The 21,007-nt window shown below is 37.7% G+C and overlaps 1 protein-coding gene across 1 annotated transcript in view; it reads right to left on the bottom strand.

Moving 5' to 3' along the window:
• Nucleotides 1-21,007, bottom strand: part of ADAM28 (ADAM metallopeptidase domain 28) — a 75,337-nt gene that overhangs the window by 42,437 nt on the left and 11,893 nt on the right. Inside the window, exons 3-10 of the mRNA XM_068974045.1 lie at nucleotides 19,467-19,543; nucleotides 17,925-18,003; nucleotides 16,339-16,415; nucleotides 14,404-14,593; nucleotides 9,728-9,799; nucleotides 8,396-8,467; nucleotides 3,053-3,222; nucleotides 9-93 (exon numbers count right to left, since the gene is read on the bottom strand). Of these exons, the coding sequence (XP_068830146.1) occupies nucleotides 9-93; nucleotides 3,053-3,222; nucleotides 8,396-8,467; nucleotides 9,728-9,799; nucleotides 14,404-14,593; nucleotides 16,339-16,415; nucleotides 17,925-18,003; nucleotides 19,467-19,543 (822 nt within the window). The remainder of the gene's footprint in view (nucleotides 1-8; nucleotides 94-3,052; nucleotides 3,223-8,395; nucleotides 8,468-9,727; nucleotides 9,800-14,403; nucleotides 14,594-16,338; nucleotides 16,416-17,924; nucleotides 18,004-19,466; nucleotides 19,544-21,007) is intronic.

Here is a 21,007-nt window from a genome sequence, read left to right as displayed (position 1 = left end):
AAACAAACCATAATGACGCCAGCAGAAAAATCAGGAGAGCACATTGTAGACAGGTAAGCAAGGCCCACAGTTGTTCCAGAAAATGCTACTGTCCTGTGAAAAAGAAAGAAATTGATATAACTTATGATTCTAATCGGGCTTCCCAGGTGGGGCTAGTGGTAAATAATTGCCAATACAGGATACATAAGAGACTCTGATTCCTGGGTGGGAAAGATCCCCTGGAGGAGGAAATGGCAACCAATTCCTATATTCTTGCCTGGAGAATCCCATGAAATGGGCTATGGTCCACGGGGTTACAAAAAGTTGGACACAACTGAAACAACGTAGCAGGCACTCATGATTCTAATAATAGACATTTTTTCTGTAGACAGTTCCTCTAGAATGCTGATTAGCAGAGAAACTCACGACACTTTTTTTATATGATGGCTGTCATACCATCTAAACCCAGGCATCTGGGTGTAATCACTGTTAATATTTTTGCTTTATAAATATAAATTAAATTATATATGTATATAAATATATATTAAAGTGAAATATCTTTCATTTTAATTTATATTTTCCTCATATATTTTCATATATGTTTACTTTGATTTTCTTTTAGTACTGCTATAGCTGTAGCTGGATTTGGAATTTGGGCCCATTCTGAAAGCTTTTGTATCATTGAAATATGCAATTGAAATGAAATTTCATTATGCAATTGAAATATCTATCCTGTTTAAGAGATATTTTAACTACTTGCATTGTTCACATAGATAATATATTTGGTCTTTAGTCATTTTAATTTCTTTTATTTAAATTTATTCTATTTTGTTTTCCTTCCAATTTGTAATTATACCATGTGCTTTTTTGGTTATTACTATTGTGCTATCTGTTCAAGATGGTCACTCTGGTCTGTCTCTAGAAATTTGCAAAGTATGCATTATTTTTCAAATTCCCTTAGTAGACGCAAAATTTGAACCTATATTTTCCCATTTATCAACATCATGAATGGAAAGTGTACATTTTGCCATAAAAAAAATGAGGAAATTAGAGAACTTCCACTTTCCGTTCCTTATGGCATTATCTGTTATTTTGAAATGGTACTTTGTGTCATTCATGATACTTTAAATATTTATGGCATTTGTATTCTCTTTTAAAATTATATTAGAAAATTTTTATATTGAAGTCTACATTCTTGTGGATTTAATTCTTGCTCCTAGCTCATTTATAAAAAATAAAATTCTCCTCCATTATGGAGTTCACTATTTTGCTTTCTCTTTCCAGTGGAGAGAGTTCATTTGGAATCTTAGAGTCTGTATTAGATTCCTACCTGATGATGCACAGGTATAGGTGTATTTTGTTAATTTGTCAGAGAAATGGTAAGACTCAATTTACACATGATAGCACAGTTATTTCCTCTACCATTATCTTTTTAGTCCTTTTATCCTGTTTATTCTGGTCTATTCAGGAAATCTACTCTTGATATTGGATTACCATGCCTTATCTGTACAATCTGTCATCCTGGCCATGATTTATATCTCTCTACCTTAATTATTTCACAACACTAGATTCTACTACAATTTGAGCTTTATCCTGGAGCCAGTGTTCAGTTCAGTTCAGTTCAGTCGCTCAGTCGCATGACTCTTTGCAACCCCATGAATCGCAGCACACCAGGCCTCCCTGTCCATCACCAACTCCCAGAGTGTACTCAAACTCATGTCCATCGAGTCGGTGATGCCATCCTCTGTCATCCCCTTTTCCTCCTGCCCCTAATCCCTACCAGCATGAGAGTCTTTCCCAATGAGTCAATTCTTTGCATGAGGTGGCCAAAATACTGGAGTTTCAGCTTTAGCTTCAGTCCTTCCAATGAACACTCAGGACTGATCTCCTTTAGAATGGACTGGTTGGAAAGAGTCTTCTCCAACACCACAGTTCAAAAGCATCAATTCTTTGGCACTCAGCTTTCTTCACAATCCAACTCTCACATCCATACACGACCACTGGGAAAACCATAGCCTTGACTAGACGGACCTTTGTTGGCAAAGTAGTCTCTGCTTTTGAATATGCTGTCTAGGTTGGTCATAACTTTCCTTTCAAGGAGTAAGTGACTTTTAATTTCATGGCTGCAATCACCATCTGCAGTGATTTTGGAGCCCCCAAAAATAAAGTCTGACACTGTTTCCACTGTTTCCCCATCTATTTCCCATGAAGTGATGGGACCAGATGCCATGATCTTAGTTTTCTGAACGTTGAGCTTTAAGCCAGGTTTTTCACTCTCCTCTTTCACTTTCATCAAGAGACATTTTAGTTCCTCTTCACTATCTGCCATAAGGGTGGTGTCATCTGCATATCTGAGGTTACTAGCCAGTCTAGTAAAAGTTTAATTCCCATATTGTTATGTTGGTAGCTCAGTCATTAAATTTCGATACTTCTGTTGTGTTAGTAGTTCCAAAAAATAAGGTATGTCTTGTGCTGAGTCTTTGAGTCTGGAATTCATCTTTCCAAACTAAGAGACTGTGGTGGCTATCCTTCAAAGATAACCCCAATGAACCAGCTTTGCAGTATTCATATCCTGTGTAGCTGCTGCTGCTGTTATTCAGTCGCTAAGTAGTATCCAACTCTTTGCGACCCTATGGACTATAGCCCACCAGGCTCCTCAATCCTTGGGATTTTCCAGGCAAGAATACTGGAGTTGGTTGCCATTTCCTCCTCCAGGGGATCTTCCCAACCCAAGGATTAAAACTGTGTCTCCTGCATTGGCAAGCAGGTTATTTACTGCTGAGACATCAGGGAAGCCCCCATTATCTAAACCCTGTCTTTCTGTTCTGTTACAGACCAAATAACAATAAAAAAAGCTTCTGATGAATCATTGCTCCCATATAACTTCTCTCTCTTTAAAAAAAAAGAAAAGAAGACCACATGCAACGTAAGATCCAAAAGAATATTTTTTAAACTTTTAGCACCCTATGTGTAAATCTATAATGTTTTGAGATACCATTTGCTTTGCCAAGACTTTCCAAGCTGTCTATGCCAAATACCACAGAATATAAAAAGGGGGAAAATCTATACATACGTGAGTAGCTGAGCAACATCATGGTGCTTTCTCTTCAGGAGGACAGCTGTCCTCCATTTAGCAAAATTTTCTAAAGTGAGGCTTGCTTTGGAAGATATATCTATCTTGTCTTTGTCATTCCAGATCTCCATCCCAATTAAGGCCACGTAAGTATTGAGCTTTTTATAAAGCTGTTAAAAAAGAAAAAAATGGCAAAGCAACTATTCATTATGGCGCTATTATCTTCTAATATTTTCTATGTACTCCAGATTTTCAAACTTATTTACAACTACACTGTAAAAACCTTATTTCCAGACATACTTGTGTAATGGAAGTTACCATCTCTTTTGGCAGATGCTAGCATCCCCGTTTGTAGGCAAGACAGACACTCTTAGTTCAGGTGTATAAACTCCTTTTTTTGGTGACAAAGGGTCTGTTGAAACAAACTTTTCCTGCTTGCAACCTCAAGAAATATCAAAATATCCTGCTAGTAGTTCATGACTATGATTTCACTATAAATGTATTTCCTCAATTGCAGTGTAACATTCTCAGAGTCATAATTTTTCAGAATTAACAAGCTTGGCTATATTTAAAATGGATAACCAACAAGGACCGACTGTATAGCAGAGAACTCTGTTCAGTGTTATGTAGCAGCCTGAATGGGAGAGGAGTTTGGAGGAGAATGGATACATATATATGCATGGCTGAGTCCCTTCACTGTTCACCTGAAACTATCACAATATTGTTCATTGGCTATACTTCAATACAAAATAAAATGTTAAAAAAAATCTTGCTATGGAAAATAAATAAATTTTTAAAACGAATTAGCAAGCTTGACTCAGTGCTGATTTGAACATCAGAAAAGGAAAAAGCTACATGGAAAAGTCCTGCATATAAATGAGTTACAATAAAGTAAGGGACCTCTGTTATCGGACGAATTGAACCAAAGAATCTACAGCACATATAGGATACCTTTAGAAATAACCAGTTAAGCTTATGAGACAATACACTTACTTTACAGATAAAAACTTATATTGCTACTATAGTTTGTAAAACTGCACAGTGTCGGTCAAAGAGTACAAACTTCCAGTTATAAGATAAGTAAGTTCTGGGGATCTAATGTACAATATGGGGATTACAGTTTATGATAATGTATTCTATGCTTCAAAACTGCAAAAAGGGTAGATCTCTAAATGTTCTCATCATTAAAAAAAAAAAACAAAAAGCTGATGGAATCATGTGACATGATGGAGGTGTTAGCCTACCTATCAGGTTAGCCAAACTAATCATTTTGCAATATACCAAATCAGCATATTGAATGCCTTAAATCTGTCCAATATAATAGGTCAAATATATCTCAATAAAGCTGGGGAAAACCGCAGTTAAGACTTTCTCTTGGGGAAACTCCGTGCTAAGAAATTGGAGAAGACATTTTTTAAAAAAGAAAACAAGAAAAGTGTTGAGGTATGCAGTTATCATCAAAAGGGAAGTAAAAATCTAACCATATTAAAATATTGCTTTGCTTGTTTTCCAGCTTTCTTATTTCTCTCTTCCTTTTTCTCACCCACCTGACAAAACTTCAGCACTGGTTAAAATAAAGTGTCCTTTCTGTTTCTCCTCCATCAAGCTCTGATTTCAGATAGGGGAAAGCAAATGATGCTGACTGCTTTCACTCAGAAGACATGACTACTAACCTCAAGTGGTCTGAACCACCCTCCAGCAAACCTGCTGTATTTCCAAAGTCCATTCACTCTCACAGCCTTCTGCACATGCCTCTCTTTCTTAAACATTCTGGCACTCTCTTTCAAGTCCCCACTTTGAGCAGATTCATTGAAGAGTACAGATGCAACCAGAAGAGAATTTCCACAAGCTCCACCCATCCACTCACACTGGTCTACATCTGTTCAAACAACCTGTACTTCCCCTTCTTCACTGTATGAATGACAGGTCTGTGAGCCCAAGGCCAATTTCCTCCCTTATGCACCAGACCTGCCATCTCACCCCATATCAGAGATTCAAACTATTTGAACATCAGAAAAGGAAAAAGCTACATAGCAATTTTTCCATCTTCTTTGCATTGTCGGTATTTAGCCTTCTGCGCAATGATTCTCATCAGAATCAAAAAGATGCCTCATTGTGGCGGGGGGGATTTCTCTTTGTGATTTTTGCTCCTTTGAATTATGCCCCATTTCTCTGCTCCGATTTATAGCAAAAACTTCCAGAAAGAAAAGTCTGTATTTGCTGTTTCTAAGCTCACTTCTCTCATTGTTTCTGGGCTCCCTAAAATCATGATTTTTACAGTGTGTTGCTTCATCCAGGAGAACAATAATCTCTCCTTTGTTAAAACCAATGGCCAGTCCCTGGTCCTCAGGAGCATCTCACATCATTGATTATGTCTTTCCTTGATAGATATTTGCTTCAGCTAGCTTCCACAACCACAACTTTTCCTCTTCTTTTCTTTACTGTCTATTCCTTGGTCTCACTTCCTCCCCTCTTGCTCCTCCTCAAAGAAGTTTTTCAAGGATATATTTTTGTGTCCTTTTCCTGCTTACCTACACCCATTTCCCTGGTGATTTTACAAATATTTTCTGTAAAGGTCCAGATAGAAAATATTTTAGGCTTTGAGGCCACATGGTCTTGGCTGCAATTACTCACCACCTTTGGTATTGCAGCAGGAAAGCAACCATAGACAATGTAAACAAATGGGCATGGCTATGACTGAATAAAGCTTTATTTTATAAAGAGGCAACAGGCTACAGTTGGTCCACATGCCACAGTTTGCTGACCCATCTTATGCCACCTATGTGTGCTATACACATAGCTAATTCACACTATTGTAGAAACTAACCCAGCATTGCACAACAATTAGAATCCAACTTAAAAATAAATTAAAAATAAATAAATAATGACCAAGTTTTAAAAAAGGTATAGATTTATATCTTCACCCAGACCTTGCCCTGAACTCCAATCTTGTGTCTTCAGGATTTACACCTAGAAGTCTTCGTGCAAAAAGATACCTCAAAGTTGATGTGTCCAAAATGGAAAGCCTAATGTCTTCTCTGAAAGGTTCCCATTGTCCCCCCACCATTGCTTCACATTCTTGAAGTTGCTCAGGTCAAAACCCTTGATGTCACCTGACTTCTCTCTTTTTTTATGCTTCTTATATCCCATCCACCTTCTAAACTCAAGTCACTCTATCCAGAGATCAGACCTTCTCAATAGGTCACCCATCACTGGTTTCTCTCAAGCCACCACCATCTCTTAGCCTGAATTATGACACAGTTCCCATACCTGGCCTTGTTTCTGCTCTTACACTCCTTCAGTTTATCTTCAACAGAACAGCCAAAGTCATCTTTTTAAGAACACAGATCTAAACATGTCACATCTCAGTTCAGGCTTTCTAGTGTCTTCCTTACTCATTAAGAACAACAAAGTCCTAAATACCATCTGTGATCACTTATCTGTGGAATCTAAAATATAACATAAATGAACTTACTCATGAAATAGAAACAGACTCTCAGACATAGAGAACCAACTTGTAGTTGCCAAGGGGGAGAAGGTGGCATGGGGGAGTGGATTAGGAGTTTGAGATTAGCTGACACAAGCCATTATTTATAGGATAGATAAACAACAAGGTCCTACTGTATAGCACAGGAAACTATACTCAGTATAAATCATACAGACTTTGAAATGGTTTATCCTGTGATAAACCATAATGAAAAAGAATATAAGAAGAATGTACATAAATGTATAACTGAATCACTTTGCTGTACAGCAGAAATTAATACAAAATTGTAAATCAACTATGTTTTAATTTTAAAAAAATAGCAAAGTCCTTTCAAAGGCTCACTCGGGCCTTCGAATTTTGGCCACCACTACCTTTAGATGTCATCTCCCTCTCTTGGCCCTGGCCTTCCACTTACTCCTCAAGCAAGGCAATCTAGGTTCTGCACTCAGGTCATTTGCTCTTCCTAGGGTTACATCTGTTTCTTTCCTACAAGTCTCTGTTCAAATATTACCCTATTAGAGATGACGTCCCTATTTAACACAGCACCCAAGATATCTTGCCTCAGGACTTCACTGGTGGTTCTCTGGTAAGGAAACCATCTTCCAATGCAGGGTGACTGCAGTTTGATTCCTGATCAGGGAACTAAGATCCCACATGCTGCAGGCAACTAAACGCTCACACCATAACCAGAGGGCCCATGCATCGCAACCAGAGTAGTGTGCATGGCGCGATGAAGAACCTGAGTGCTGCAACAAAGAATTAACATAGCCAAAAAGAAGAAAAAAAAAAACACACAAAACACAAAACCACAATGCATGCATCTAAATCTTTCTCTTCCTTTCTCTTTCTCTCTTTTTAAAACCTGTTTTATTATTCTTTATAGCACATATCATCATCTTACACACTGTTCATTTGACTTGTTTGCCTCTTTGAACAAGAATGCTAACTTCCTGAAGGGAAGAATAATGCCTTGAAGAAAGAGATATTTGTCAGTTTTGTTCACCTTTTTATTTCCATAATCTAGAAAAATACTTGGCACAAAGTAAGTGCTCAATAAACATGGCCACTTCTTGGGGTTTCTTAAGAGGACTCAGCATACTCTTTGTGGTGAGAAAATGAGATATGACCTTGGTTACTGAGTCCACCTTCATTTCATTTCTATTGTTACAGTATTTGCAGGACCACAGGTGATTCAGCCATTTCAACAAAGTAGGCTAACCATATGTTCAACTAACAAGGTTTCAATAGAAGAGATATAAAAATAATTTTAATGGAAATTAGATGATAAAATCATGTTTGAGGAACTGAATCAACAGTTGTACAATGAAAATAGGCTTGGAAATCTAACCAATCTAAGATTAAATCTTCTCTCTATTGTTTTCTAACTTTGTGATTTTAGGCAAGTTATTTTGTGTCTTAGAAGCTAATTCCTTAGCTATAAATTAAGTTTAATAATATATTAGGGTTGTTCAAAGTTTAAATGAGATAATGTATTGAAAGCTGCTATTGTACCAGAGTTTGGCTTATCTCATTGGTTGGTTAGTTGGTTTTTCCATTTGGTTTTCTATTGGGATTTGTATGTCAGCATTTTCTTACTGGGCTTTAGAGAAACAAAGACCATGAAACAAAACCACCTTCTAAATCTTGATGAACCTGAGAATAATGCGGCAAGTAGGTGAGATACTTCTCTATCATGTAATATTAATATTCAATGAAGTAGCCAAAGTCAGGGTCACCTTTCAAGAGACAGTCAGCCATATTCTCAGAAGTATTGGTTTTTCTTCCCTGTCTCATGAAATGACCAATGAAACCACCTAGCAAATTGTTAAAACTACCCTCAATAAAATATATCATACCATGTTGATGTAATTGACCATCTCAAATACCGTCTTTCTTATTTCCTCTTGATCTTGATTGTGCCTTTTAAACTAAAAAACAGCACAGACAAAATATAGACATTGATAGAAATGAATGTAATTAGAAGATTAAAAATAGCAATTTCACTAATTTTATTATAATTAATGATCAATTATAAAAGTTGACACTTATTAAAAACAAAACACTTCCTTATTTCTCTAGCTAAATGAAAGCACTTTAGAAGATGATGCTTCATCCTATAAAGTACTAGTTCAGTGTAAAGCTCTAAGGAACTATTCTTAAAGTATTTTCAGTTAAATACCATGGCTTCTTAAACTGTGTAGAACTAATACAAGGAAGAGTCTATTCATTTAAAGAAATATGAGCAGTAAATGAATTTATATAATAAGAAAGGTCAAAACTTTATATAATAAGTATATATATATATATATGTAAAACTTTATATAATAAGAGGTCAAAATTTTCTATAATAAGAGAGGCCAAAAATGAATTAACTTACTCATATTATCGTAAGTTTTCCTTTGTGATCACATATGTGAAATTCAGGTTTAGAATAATTGATATATTAAAATGCATTCAAAACTATAACCAAAGCTCCATGTGTTATGTAACTAAATGAAAAGTTCTTTACAGAGTTTTCTATCAGAGTCCTTGTCTTCTTTTTTTTGTGATGAACATTTTTCCGAGTTAAGAGTCTAGCTCTTTATCAGTCACACATGCTACAGATGATTTTTCTCAGTTTGTGGTCCTAAGTCTTTTATAGGCTGGTTAGCCAAAGGAATAGTTTTAACTTTCACTTTGGATTCTGCAGGTCAGGTATCTGCAAACTAAGAACCTAATCTGGCCCATGACATGCTTTTGTAAATAAAGCTTTATTTCAAATTTTTTAAAAAAAGATTAACAATGAATATTACCAAAAAGTGCCTTTTTCAGAAAATTCTATTAGTTTTTTTTTAAATTTATCACTCCCTGATAAGCATAAACTTTAATTTACCAATGATTTAACTACTTAACATAAAGAATTTAATTAGACTAAAGAATTTAATTAGAAAATAAGTTTGGAATTCTTGAGACAATAAGAAAGGAGCATTATAGTACAAAAACATCAGTTTATGCATATTATGTTAGGTACTCTTTCCTTAAAAGGTAAAATATCAGCCTAAATACATATAAAATTTCTAAATTTATAAAAAATATTCATTATTTTATTCATATTCATTATTTTAAGAACATATCCATTATTTAATATCTTGCATAATAAACTTATGCAGTATAGCATTTTAAAAGACTCATTTATCTGATATAATTACCTCACCATGGTCCAGGACCAAATAATATTCTACATATTTCTTTTTTTCCCAAGCTTTCTGGTCTTTGGATGTCTGTAAAAACCATAAAAAGGAAAATTATGAAGGCAATGTCTCTCTCTGCAAGAATCATTCTTAAATTTGAAATGTGTAATCTAATAAGAGTTGGTTGGTATCTGGGAAAGAAGACAATACTACCATTTTGACTCTAACTAACCACCAGAATCATCTTATAGACTAGACTTAGAACGTCAGAGGTGGAAGAGACATTGGTGATATTCTAGTCTGGGCCCTTCATTTTTACCAGAGTGTAAAGGATTGCATAAATAATTAATCAGTTCAGTTCAGTCACTCAGTCATGTCTGACTCTTTGCAATCCCATGGACTGCAGCATGCCAGGCTTCCCTGTCCAACACCAACCCCCAGAGCTTGCTCAAACTCATGTCCATCAAGCCAGTGATGCCATCCAACCATCTCATCCTCTGTCATTCCCTTCTCCTCCTGCCTTAAATCTTTCCCAGCATCAGGGTCTTTGCAAATGAGTCAGTTCTTCCCATCAGGTGGCCAAAGTATTGGAGCTTCAACTACAGCATCAGTCCTTCCAATGAATATTCAGGACTGATCTCCTTTAGGATGGACTGGTTGGATCTCCTTGCAGTCCAAGGGACTCTCAAGAGTCTTCTCCAACACCACAGTTCAAAAGCATCAATTCTTCGGCACTCAGCTTTCTTTATAGTCCAACTCTCATATCTATACATGACTCTTGGAAAGACATAACTTTGACTAGATGGACTTTTGTTGGTAAAGTAATGTCTGCTTTTTAATATGCTGTCTAGGTTGGTTATATGGCACCCCACTCCAGTACTCTTGCCTGGAAAATCCCACGGATGGAGGAGCCTGGTAGGTTGAAGTCCATGGGATCGCGAAGAGTCAGACACTTTTCACTTTCATGCATTGGAGAAGGAAATGGCAACCCACTCCATTGTTCTTGCCTGGAGAATCCCAGGGACAGGGGAGCCTGGTAGGCTTCCATCTATGGAGTCGCACAGAGTTGGACAGTACTGAAGTGACTTAGCGGCAGCTTAGCAGCAGGTTGGTTATAGCTTTTATTCCAAGGAGCAAAAGTCTTTTAATTTCACAGCTGCAATCACCACCTGCAGTGATTTTGCAGCCCAAGAAAACAGAGTCTGTCACTGTTTCCAATGTTTCACTATCTATTTGCCATGAAGTGATGAGACCAGATGTCATGATCTTAATTTTCCGAATGTTGAGCTTTAAGCCAACTTTTTCACTTTCCTCTTACACTTTCATCAAGAGGCTCTTCTTTGCTTTCTGCCTTAAGGGTGGTGTTATCTGCATATCTGAGGTTATTGATATTTCTCCCGTCAATCTTGATTCCAGCTTGTGCTTCTTCCAGCCCAGCATTTCTCATGATGTACTCTGCATAGAAGTTAAATAAGCAGGGTGACAATATACAGCCTTGACATACTTCTTTTCCTATTTGGAACCAGTTTGTTGTTCCATGTCCAGTTCTAATTGTTGCTTCCTGAACTGCATACAGATTTCTCAAGAGGCAAGTCAGGTGGTCTGGTATTCCCATCTCTCTAAGAACTTTCCACAGTTTATTGTGATCCACACAGTCAAAGGCTTTGGCATAGTCAATAAAGCAGAAATAGATGTTTTTATGGAACTCTCTTGTTTTTTTGATGATCCAGCGGATGTTGGCAATTTGATCTGTGGTTTCTCTGTCTTATTCTAAAACCAGCTTGTACATCTAGAAATTCATGGTTCACATACTATTGAAGCCTGGCTTGGAGAATTTTGATCATTACTTGACTAGCATGTGAGATAAGTGTAATTGTGTGGTAGTATGAGCATTCTTTGGCATTGCCTTTCTTTGGGATCAGAATGAAAACTGACCTTTTCCAGTCCTGTGGCCATTGCTGAGTTTTCCAAATTTGCTGGCATATTGAGTGTAGCATTTCTGCAGCATCATCTTTTAGGATTTGAAATAGCTCAACTGGAATTCCATCACCTCCTCTAGCTTTGTTCATAGCGATGCTTCCTAAGGCCCACTTGACTTCCCATTCCAGAATGTCTGGCTCTGAGTTGGTGATCACACTATCGTGATTATCTGAGTCATGAAGATCTTTTTTGTATAGTTCTTCTGTTTTTTCTTGCCACTCTTCTTAATATCTTCTGCTTCTGTTAGGTCCACTCCATTTCTGTCCTTTATTGTCCCCATCTTTGCATGAAATGTTCTGGTTCCTCTGCCTTTTCTAAAACTAGGCTTCCCTTTTGGCTCATCTGGTAAAGAATCCACCTGTAATGCAGTAGACCTGGGTTCATCCCTGGGTTGGGAAGATCCCCCAGGAAAGGGAAAGCCTACCCAGTCCAGTATTCTGGCCTGGAATATTCCATGGACTCTATAGTCCATGGGGTCACAAAAAGTCAGACACAACTGAGTGACTTTCACTTATCATTTATATACACACACACAACTAATTAATAGGAATACTAAAAATAAAACCAAAGTCTTCAGATTTTTTGAACAGTGGACTTTCTCCACTAGTTTGCCATGAAATAGTCATGTTAAGTTCAGCATTCTCTTAGGGTCTGGTATTTTTTTGGTTTCCTCGTATTCCTGTCCCAATAAGTAGCCCCTCCTTTACCAAGGGTTCAAAGCCAGGAGTCACCATAGCAACTAGTCTGTCCTTTGCCTCTCAAACAGAGCTGCATTTCCCTTGCACATTCCAAGCTTCCCTCATTTCAGTTTCTTTCTCTCCACAAAACAAAGCAAAAACCATGTTTCACAGTAGATTTGTTACTGACCTAAGTTCTTGAACTCTTTGTGTGTGTGTGTGTGTGTGTGTGTGTGTGTGGTATGCAGTATGCAGTATCTTAATTCTCTGACCAGGTGATGAATCCATGTCTTGGGAGCAAGGAGTCTTAACCACTCACCACCAGGGAAGTCCTTGAACTCTTTAATCAGTAGTAATTGATAAGAGGCCAGATGAAAAATCCAGACAAGAGTTAGATGCATGAAGTAGGTGGTTACTTGTAGCAGTCTGGCCTCTTAAGGCCAAAGCTGGAGATATGCATTTGATGGTAACTAGTGCAAAGTTCCCATTTAAATAAGACATAGCACTGGATGAGATTATCCAGGAAGAATATGTAGATAAAGCAAAGAATGGGATGAAAGATTGAGCTACATGAGGCCTCGAATATTTAGTGGTCCAGCAGAGGTGGGGTAACAGTGAGAGGACCTGAGGAGGAGTACCAAAATGAAACAGTAAGATATAATAAGAGTGAGGATATTTGTACATGATTACCAAGGAATTGAGGCAGAAAGACTAGGGACCTGTATCAAGCTTAACCAGGAGATCAACATACATGGAAATTCATGGCTCAGAGTGATTCTTCTGGGCTCTTAGATATCATAGCACTGGTAGAACTTAGTGCTCAGTACCCAGTCTCTCAGTTGTGTCCTTTTTGTGACCTCATGGACTGCAGCCCGACAGGCTCTTCTGTCAATGGGGTTTTTCAAGCAAGACTACTGCAGTGGGTTGCCATTTTCTTCTCCAGGGGATCTTCCCAACCCAGGGATCAAACCCATGTCTCTTGTAATGGCAGGTGGATTCTTTACTGCTGAACCCCCTGGGAAGCCTGGTAGAATTTAAATCCACAGAATGTTGAATCCAACAGAGATTCTATTTTATTCAGACCTCTTCTGTCCAGGTCTTATGGATTCTGAGAACATGTATAAGAGATGATTGGATGTGAAGTGTATCCTGAAGAAAATGAAGGTTAATGATGACAAAGTTTTTGTGTATATATTTATAGTTTCCATGCTGGCTTTATGGTGACTCAGAAGGTAAAGAATTAACTTCCAACCCAGGTTCATTCCCTGGGTTGGACTCATCCTCTGGTATTGACTACCCACTCTAGTATTTTTGCCTGGAGAATTCCATGGACAGAAGAGCATGGCAGGCAACAGTACATAGGGTCAAATAGAGTTGGACACAACTGAGCGACTAACACTAACACTTCCAACACAAGCCACATTCATTTTCTTGTGTGACCAGAAGCTGAATTCCAGGTTTAACAGAATATTCTAAGTTGCAGATCCCATATTTATTTTGCTCACTGCCGTATCCCCAAGACTTACAGCAGCAGTTTAAGAAAGATTTGTTGAATAAATTCATTCATGGAGACAACAAGGTATTTTATCTCAACACAATAATAATACTTTATTCCCTTGTTGTATGATGTAGCATTGTGAAAGCTGTCTGCTTCTAGGAGACCAGCATTATATCTATGCATCTTTTTAACCCTTGAACACAACATATTGTTAATAACAGTCATTGTTGTTGTTTATTAGCTAAGTCATGTCCAGTTTTTTGCAACCCCATGAACTGTAGCCCACAAGGCTAGGCTCTTCTATCCACAGGATTTCCCAGGCAACAATACTGGAGTGGGTTGCCATTTCCTTCTCCAGATCCATATGTACTTATTAAATAAATCATCAATGTACAATGAGGTTTTAATGTCTCTGTAACCTACTAGTTTCAGCAATGATTATAAAGTTTCAGTCAATTGGACTTAATAGGTTTGGAACCCAGAGCAACCAGGATGAGATATATAAGAACACTGAAAAGAAAAGATGAAAGTAGGCATACAGCCAGACTGGTAGATGAGATTGCCTTCAGATGAATTCCAGGTGCCCATATTGTGTCATTCATCCCACAGGAGCTATTAGTCTTCTGCTCTTCAGGACTGTGCTTGAAGAGTGCGTGTTCTTGTTCATCCTGGTTTGTGAGGCTTAAAGGTTTGATGAAGTACTTTTGATCTCCCTGACTGAAGTAACCCCTGAAAAACAGAAGAGTCTAAGCTTCTTAAAAATATTCCAGTTTTGAGTGTTAAAGACTCGTAGACTCTAAAAAGTGACTACCACCAAAGGATTCCAAACTCAGGGCAGTACAATATAGTATAACATCACAGCTGAAGACACCCTTAGAGATCACCTAAACTTGTTTTCTCTATGAGGAAACTGGACCTGTTGGGGAGAAGTGACTACTGAAGTCAGATTGCTATGCTGGTGCTATAGGGAAATTTTGTGACCTTCAGTCCAGTGGCCTTCCAATTCCCATGCATTGTCTGCTCTAGAGGTACACTGACAATTAAAGAGACTTTGGAGTCTTATAGCAAGGGATAAAATTCTGGGTCTATGACTTAAAGTCATATAACCTCAGTTTCTCCATCTACTAAATGGGAATAATAATATCTACTGAACAGTATAGCTGCAGCGGCTGAAGGAGATAAGATGCAAAGCACACAATCAATGAATATTATCATTTTCTTCTCACTTCTCTCTGCTGAAATCCTGAGCTAGGATTCACTTAACCATTATTTAGGGAGCACCCATTATTCACTAGACATTGGAGAAAGGGCAAAAGGTAAAAAGGAAAACAGTCATGCTCTCTCATCTCATGGATCTTATATTAAAATGAGGAAGATGGAAGTGAAACAAATGATCACATTGGATCTACAAATACACATAATTATACAAAGCATATGTAATATATACAATTACAGCAAATAATTGCTAGGAAGGAAAAGTTCAAGAACATACAGTAGAAGGGAGACTGGACTAAGTGTACATGGAATTAGAAGAGTGGATATACAGAGATAAGTGAGATGACTTCAATATTTATTTATTTTGTTGATTTGACTGTGCCAGGTCTTAGTTGTGGCATGTGAGATTTTTAGTTGTGGCATGTGGGATCTAGTTTACTGATCAAGGATCAAACCTGGGTGCCCTGCATTAGGAACAGGGAATCTGAGCCACTGGACCACCAGGGAAGTTCCACTTAGGTGATTTATTGCAGTGGTCTGCATAAAGGTTCATGGCAGTTTGGACTAGGAGAGAGACTATAGTGAATAATCTCAGAGAATATCTAGAACACATAATCAACAGGGTTCATTAAAAGAATTGAAAATGTGTATTTGAAAGAAGTCATCAAAGAACCTAGGTTTCCAGATTAAGCAAGTAGTTGGTTGACTATAACATTCACTGAGATGGAAATCACTGGAAAAATACCACATTAGGGAGGAAATCATTTGTAGTATATTAAGATTGAGATTTCCTTGAAATCTCCAGATGTGGAGAGATATGGAGTTATGGAAGAAGAAATGAGATAATCAAGTCTGGGCATCAGAAGAGATATCTTATGTAGACAGATACATGGCAATTCATAAACATCCAGAAAGAAATGGATGTCATAGGAATGGATAGGACATACCAGAAAGAGTTTAGAGTGGAGAGAGAAGGTTTCATTCGCTAAAGGTTCTGACTCTAAAACTAGGACTCAATAACCTATATTTTGAAAACAAGCAGACAAACAAAAACAACTCTGCAAGCAATTCAGGGATGTAATTTATAAACTACTATCAAGAAAAGCCATGTTTCCTGCAAATTTCAAAGTTTTTGAGCCATTAGAATTCAAACTCAACTGTAGTACAATTAATTATACTTGAGATTCTTTAGATTATTCACACATATCATCATCATCATCATCACAGGAACATACAAACCATCATGAAGCCTTCCTTACCTTAGACCTCTACATGTGCTGATGCTAGCATCAGAAACTTTTTCATTAACAATGTGTCCTTGATAATAACAGTTATCCTAGGAAAAAGGGAAAAGAGGGTTGACAAAGGACAAGTGTGCGTATATTTTAGATTGGCAACTAAATTTGAGTTTGAAATCTTGAAATGGGATCAAAAATGCTTTCAAACCATTTTATGCTAAACAGCAGTCAATTAGAGCTGTAAAAAAATTTTTAAACCAGCCTCCTGTGGATAAAATTTTCATCATTTAGTTGATGATCCCAAATGCCTAAGAGGCTTTTACTATACCTTGTTGTAAATTTTATTGTTGCAAAAGAAGAATGCCAGGGATGAATAGAGTCTGGGAAAAAACCAACTCATAGATGTAAGTTTAAAACCTGAGTTCCTGAAATACCAGACATTCATTCTTTCCCTGGATAATTGTTCATTAAATTTTCCTAACACCAACAAGCTCTTTTCAGTGAATGGATTATTCAGATCATGTTGTTATTTCTTTACTTATCCAAAGAGTGCCACCAGGCTAACTGGATTAATATTAATATAACAACTCTGTCTCCACTCAAAGCAAAATGCTCAACCTTAATGCTTTTTCATGTGGATGTCCTTCAGCCAAATTCACCTTTCTACTTTGGGACAGGCAGCATGTTGGCCAATGTAAACCTCTGCATTGCTAAGGAAGAGAATTCTTGAAGACCTTTCTCAGAAAAGATGGCAAAGACAAAACACCCCTTGTACCTCTTCATCCTGTCTCCTCTGAATAAGAGTCCAAAGTGGAAATTATTTAGGGAATTCTACAATTCTAATGTTGAGGATGTAGGGTTGAGTTTGAGAGACTACATGACACTGAGAGGAGGTTGGCACTAAGTGAAAACACCGGATGCACGTAATTCTGTATTTTTCTAATGAAAACAAGAAGCCCCTTCTGCCTACTCTCCTATAAGGAGTGCTTGAAGGCTGGAAAGGGTTACCAAGGCGGTCAAGGAATGGGTCTGTTCTTGTCAAATTGTAAAAATGTTGGGGGATCTGTTAAGAATTACTACTGCTTCTGTTTCATAAGTTCATTTGAATCATTTTTATTTAGATTGCACAAACTGATATCATATGATAGTATCTTTGTCTGCCTTACTTCACTTTGTATGATAATCTCTAGGTCCATCCATATCCTGCAGTTAGCATAATTTCATTCTTTTATATTCTGTTATATATATGTACCACATCTTATACATACTACTATATACATAATAATAATCAACTACAGCACAGGGAACTCTACTTAATAATCTGTAACAATCTATATGTGAAAAGAATCTGGAAAACAACAGATACATGTATATGTATGACTGAATCACTTCTGTTATACACCTGAAAGTTGCTGTACAACTTTACAATGCTCTCAATCAACACTACTCCAATAAAAAAATTTAAAAATAATGAATTATTACAGCTGAAAAAAACAACATTGCTATAACACCATTTCACTTTCACTAATTGTCTGGCAAAGACACTGCCTCTGGGTATGTGGGTCACACCCCCCAATTAACAGTGAATCTAGGATACTCTGCTTTACCATGATCTGTGGGCTCGTGGTGACTGCCTTTCCACTGGAATTATAATATGTTTCTGTGTAGCCTGGTGCAAGGAGATTCCTGGGGGAGAAAAAGAAATGTCATGTTTATTCATGCTAACTGCGAAGTCCAGTGATTCAACTGAGAGATTTTCCTGGATGTGGTGAGCTTTTCCTCCTAGTCCCCCAAAACGAATCCAACATGAAAGAGGTGCTTAAACTGGAGGGAGTCAGAAAGGCGGGGAAATTCCTGAGTAGTGTGCAAAAATGTCTGTTTCCTCATCAAACTTTGCATGCTTGTCAGAGGAGCCATTAGAGGAAGAAATAGAACCAAAATGGGAAAGATTGATAAAAATGACTGAAAAGAGCAAGGCTCGCCCCACCCCCAGCTTCAGATGACTGCCTTTTTCACCCAGTCCTTGTCAGTTACCAGTAACAGTTAACGATTGCCCCAGTGGAAAGTGTATTGAAAATTGACTTGCACTTGGCAGTTAAGGACCTTTCAGCATTTTCACTGAGCTTCTTAAAATTCTTTCAATGACTCACCAGCAAATAGGAGTCTGAACATTTTTTTTTTAAAGAGGCAGGGCAAGGAGAAAAGGGGATAACTAATATGTATTAGATGCTGTCTCTATCCTGGCCGCTGGAATAGATATATTATGTGTAACGTTTAATCATTTCAACAGTCGAACAAGATAAATATTACATTCCTTATATTTCAGATGAGATTAAATAGTGACAAAGAATCTATCCAGGTCTGCCTGAATTCAAAGCCTGTGCAAATTCCGTTGCATCAAACTATTTGCATGTCTAGTCAGTTGTGACTTTTTGTAAAAGGTAATAGTCTATTTGAGGGAGAGAAAGCATCTTGTTGTTCCTATATTGAACAGTTTAGGGATTAAAAACCTTGAAGTAGTAGAACGAGGGAAAACTACTTTAGAAACAGTGTAGACATAGGGTGATCAAGATCTGGATGGAATGTGGCAGTGAAGTTTGAAAAGCAACTTTGAATTTAGATGAACTGACTGAAGGAATCAGAGACAATGGAGTGTTTGAGAACATGGAAGGTTGGTAGATGTGGGTAGAAAGCAAATTGGTGTTGCAATTAGGAGACCCCAATTTTAATTTTACTGCTGACTTGAATTTTGGCACTGGAATTTAACACATATATGTCTTTTTTCTAATAAAAATAGTTGCAAAATGTTTTGATAGCTAATCTTTCAGTGTTAAAATAATAAAATGCAATAATGCATGGGAAGATTTAAAACTCTATGCTATTTCATAGAAATTGCTAAAATATATGTCTTCTTGCATTGTGTTTTATGACTCCAACTCTCAGAACGCTAGTCAATTGTGGTTTTACTCAATGTGTCTCTACTACTTCAGTAGGAACAAAGATTCATGGAACCCATTGGGTCAATTGAGAGTAAAAGCTGAATATCCAAGATTTCCAGGAGCCCCTACGTAGTAACAGGCTCAATTAGCATACTTTCCATATGCTAACTGGTTGTTGGTGAGGATAACATCAGAAGTAAAGGCACTTACTTGTTTTTTTTCAAGTAAAGCACTGCGATTTTTCCATTAACCGTCATTTCATACTTCAATTCAGTTTCAAAATTTTCCTGAAAAAATACACAGACATTTATTGGTAATTAAAAACACACATACACATATTCATTTGGCTATGTTCATCACTAGAAACAATGCCTACTTTTTTTCCCCAGTAATTGCTGTAATCCCAAATGTCTACTTCTGTCACTTTTAACCAATCAAACAACTGCCAATTGACTAGACAAATTATCTGAGATCTTTACGCCAAGCCATCTATCCATCCATCCAGTTGCTCATTCTACAAAGACTGAGTGCTGGTTACATGCCAGACGCTGTTTAATTCTGGGAATGGGCTTCTAAGCAGGAAAAATTGGTACCTACTATCAGAAAACGTATAGCCTTGTGAAAAAGACACAATAAAAGTGAGTTGCTTGTGATAAGGGGCATAAATATGGAAGCAGGGTAGGATGTCTGATATCTTAAGGGCAGGAAATGCTTTCCTGAGGAAATAATGAAAGCTGAGATATGAATTGATCAGGTGATGCAGCATGGGGAAGTGGTTTGAGAAGAAAAACTAGTATGCACACAGACCCAAAGACCTGCAAACCTCTCACTAACGTCTTTTCTTGATAGTGCTGTGTCTTTGTGGCTGTGCACGCTTTCTCTAGTTGTGGTGAGTGGGGGCTACTCTTCACTGCGATGCACAAGATTGTCATTGGGGTGATTTCTCTTGTTGAGGAGCCTGGGCTCCGTGGCGCCCAGGCTTCAGTAGTTGCAGCCCAAGGGCTCTGGAGAATGGAATCAGCAGTTGTGGTGCATGCGGCATGTGGAACCATCCCAACCAGGGATAGAACCCTTATCTCCCGCACTGGTAGGCAGATTCTTATTACCGTGCCACCAAGAAAGTCCTCACTAATGTGGTCTATAGGTCTTCTCAAGGCTAAGCGGAGGGCAGAATATGGGAAAAAACAACACAAATTTGTACCTGAAGGCAGGAAGAGGTCATCGGGAAGAAAATACAGTCTCAAGTGTTCAGAAAGAGAAGATAATGTCCCTTCTAGTACACTGTGTAGAAAAGACCTATTTTAAGTTTAGATTTATATATACAGGAGGAGACAGGTCTCTATCGAAGGATTTTTAAAACATGTTATCAAGTACTGAATTCTTACTTTGTTCTATAAACCAGGATTATAAGCCATGGTGACACATAATATCTACCAATTCTCTGGGAAGTGCTAGGACATTGTTATTATTAAAGAGATCCAATATGGCAGACCAAATGCGATGGAGCACCACTTATGAGCTGAGTGCTGTTTCCACTGCTGTGTTGCACTTAAGGTCAAGTTTTCCTGTCTCCTCCCTCTCCTGAGAAAGGGAATTGGACCTGAGCTCATCCAAGGACAACAGAAAGTTAGAGCCATCTAGACCTCCCTGGTGGCGAAGTGGATAAGAATCCACCTGCCAATGCAGGGGACGCGGGTTCAATCCCTGCTCTGAGAAGATTCCATATGCCGCAGCTGCAACTATGCCCGTGA

Source organism: Capricornis sumatraensis, chromosome 6 (genome assembly GCF_032405125.1).
Source record: "Capricornis sumatraensis isolate serow.1 chromosome 6, serow.2, whole genome shotgun sequence".
NCBI classification, from domain to species: domain Eukaryota; kingdom Metazoa; phylum Chordata; class Mammalia; order Artiodactyla; family Bovidae; genus Capricornis; species Capricornis sumatraensis.
The sequence above is the reverse complement of the archived record's forward strand: the minus strand, read 5'-3'. Positions and strand labels throughout refer to the sequence as shown.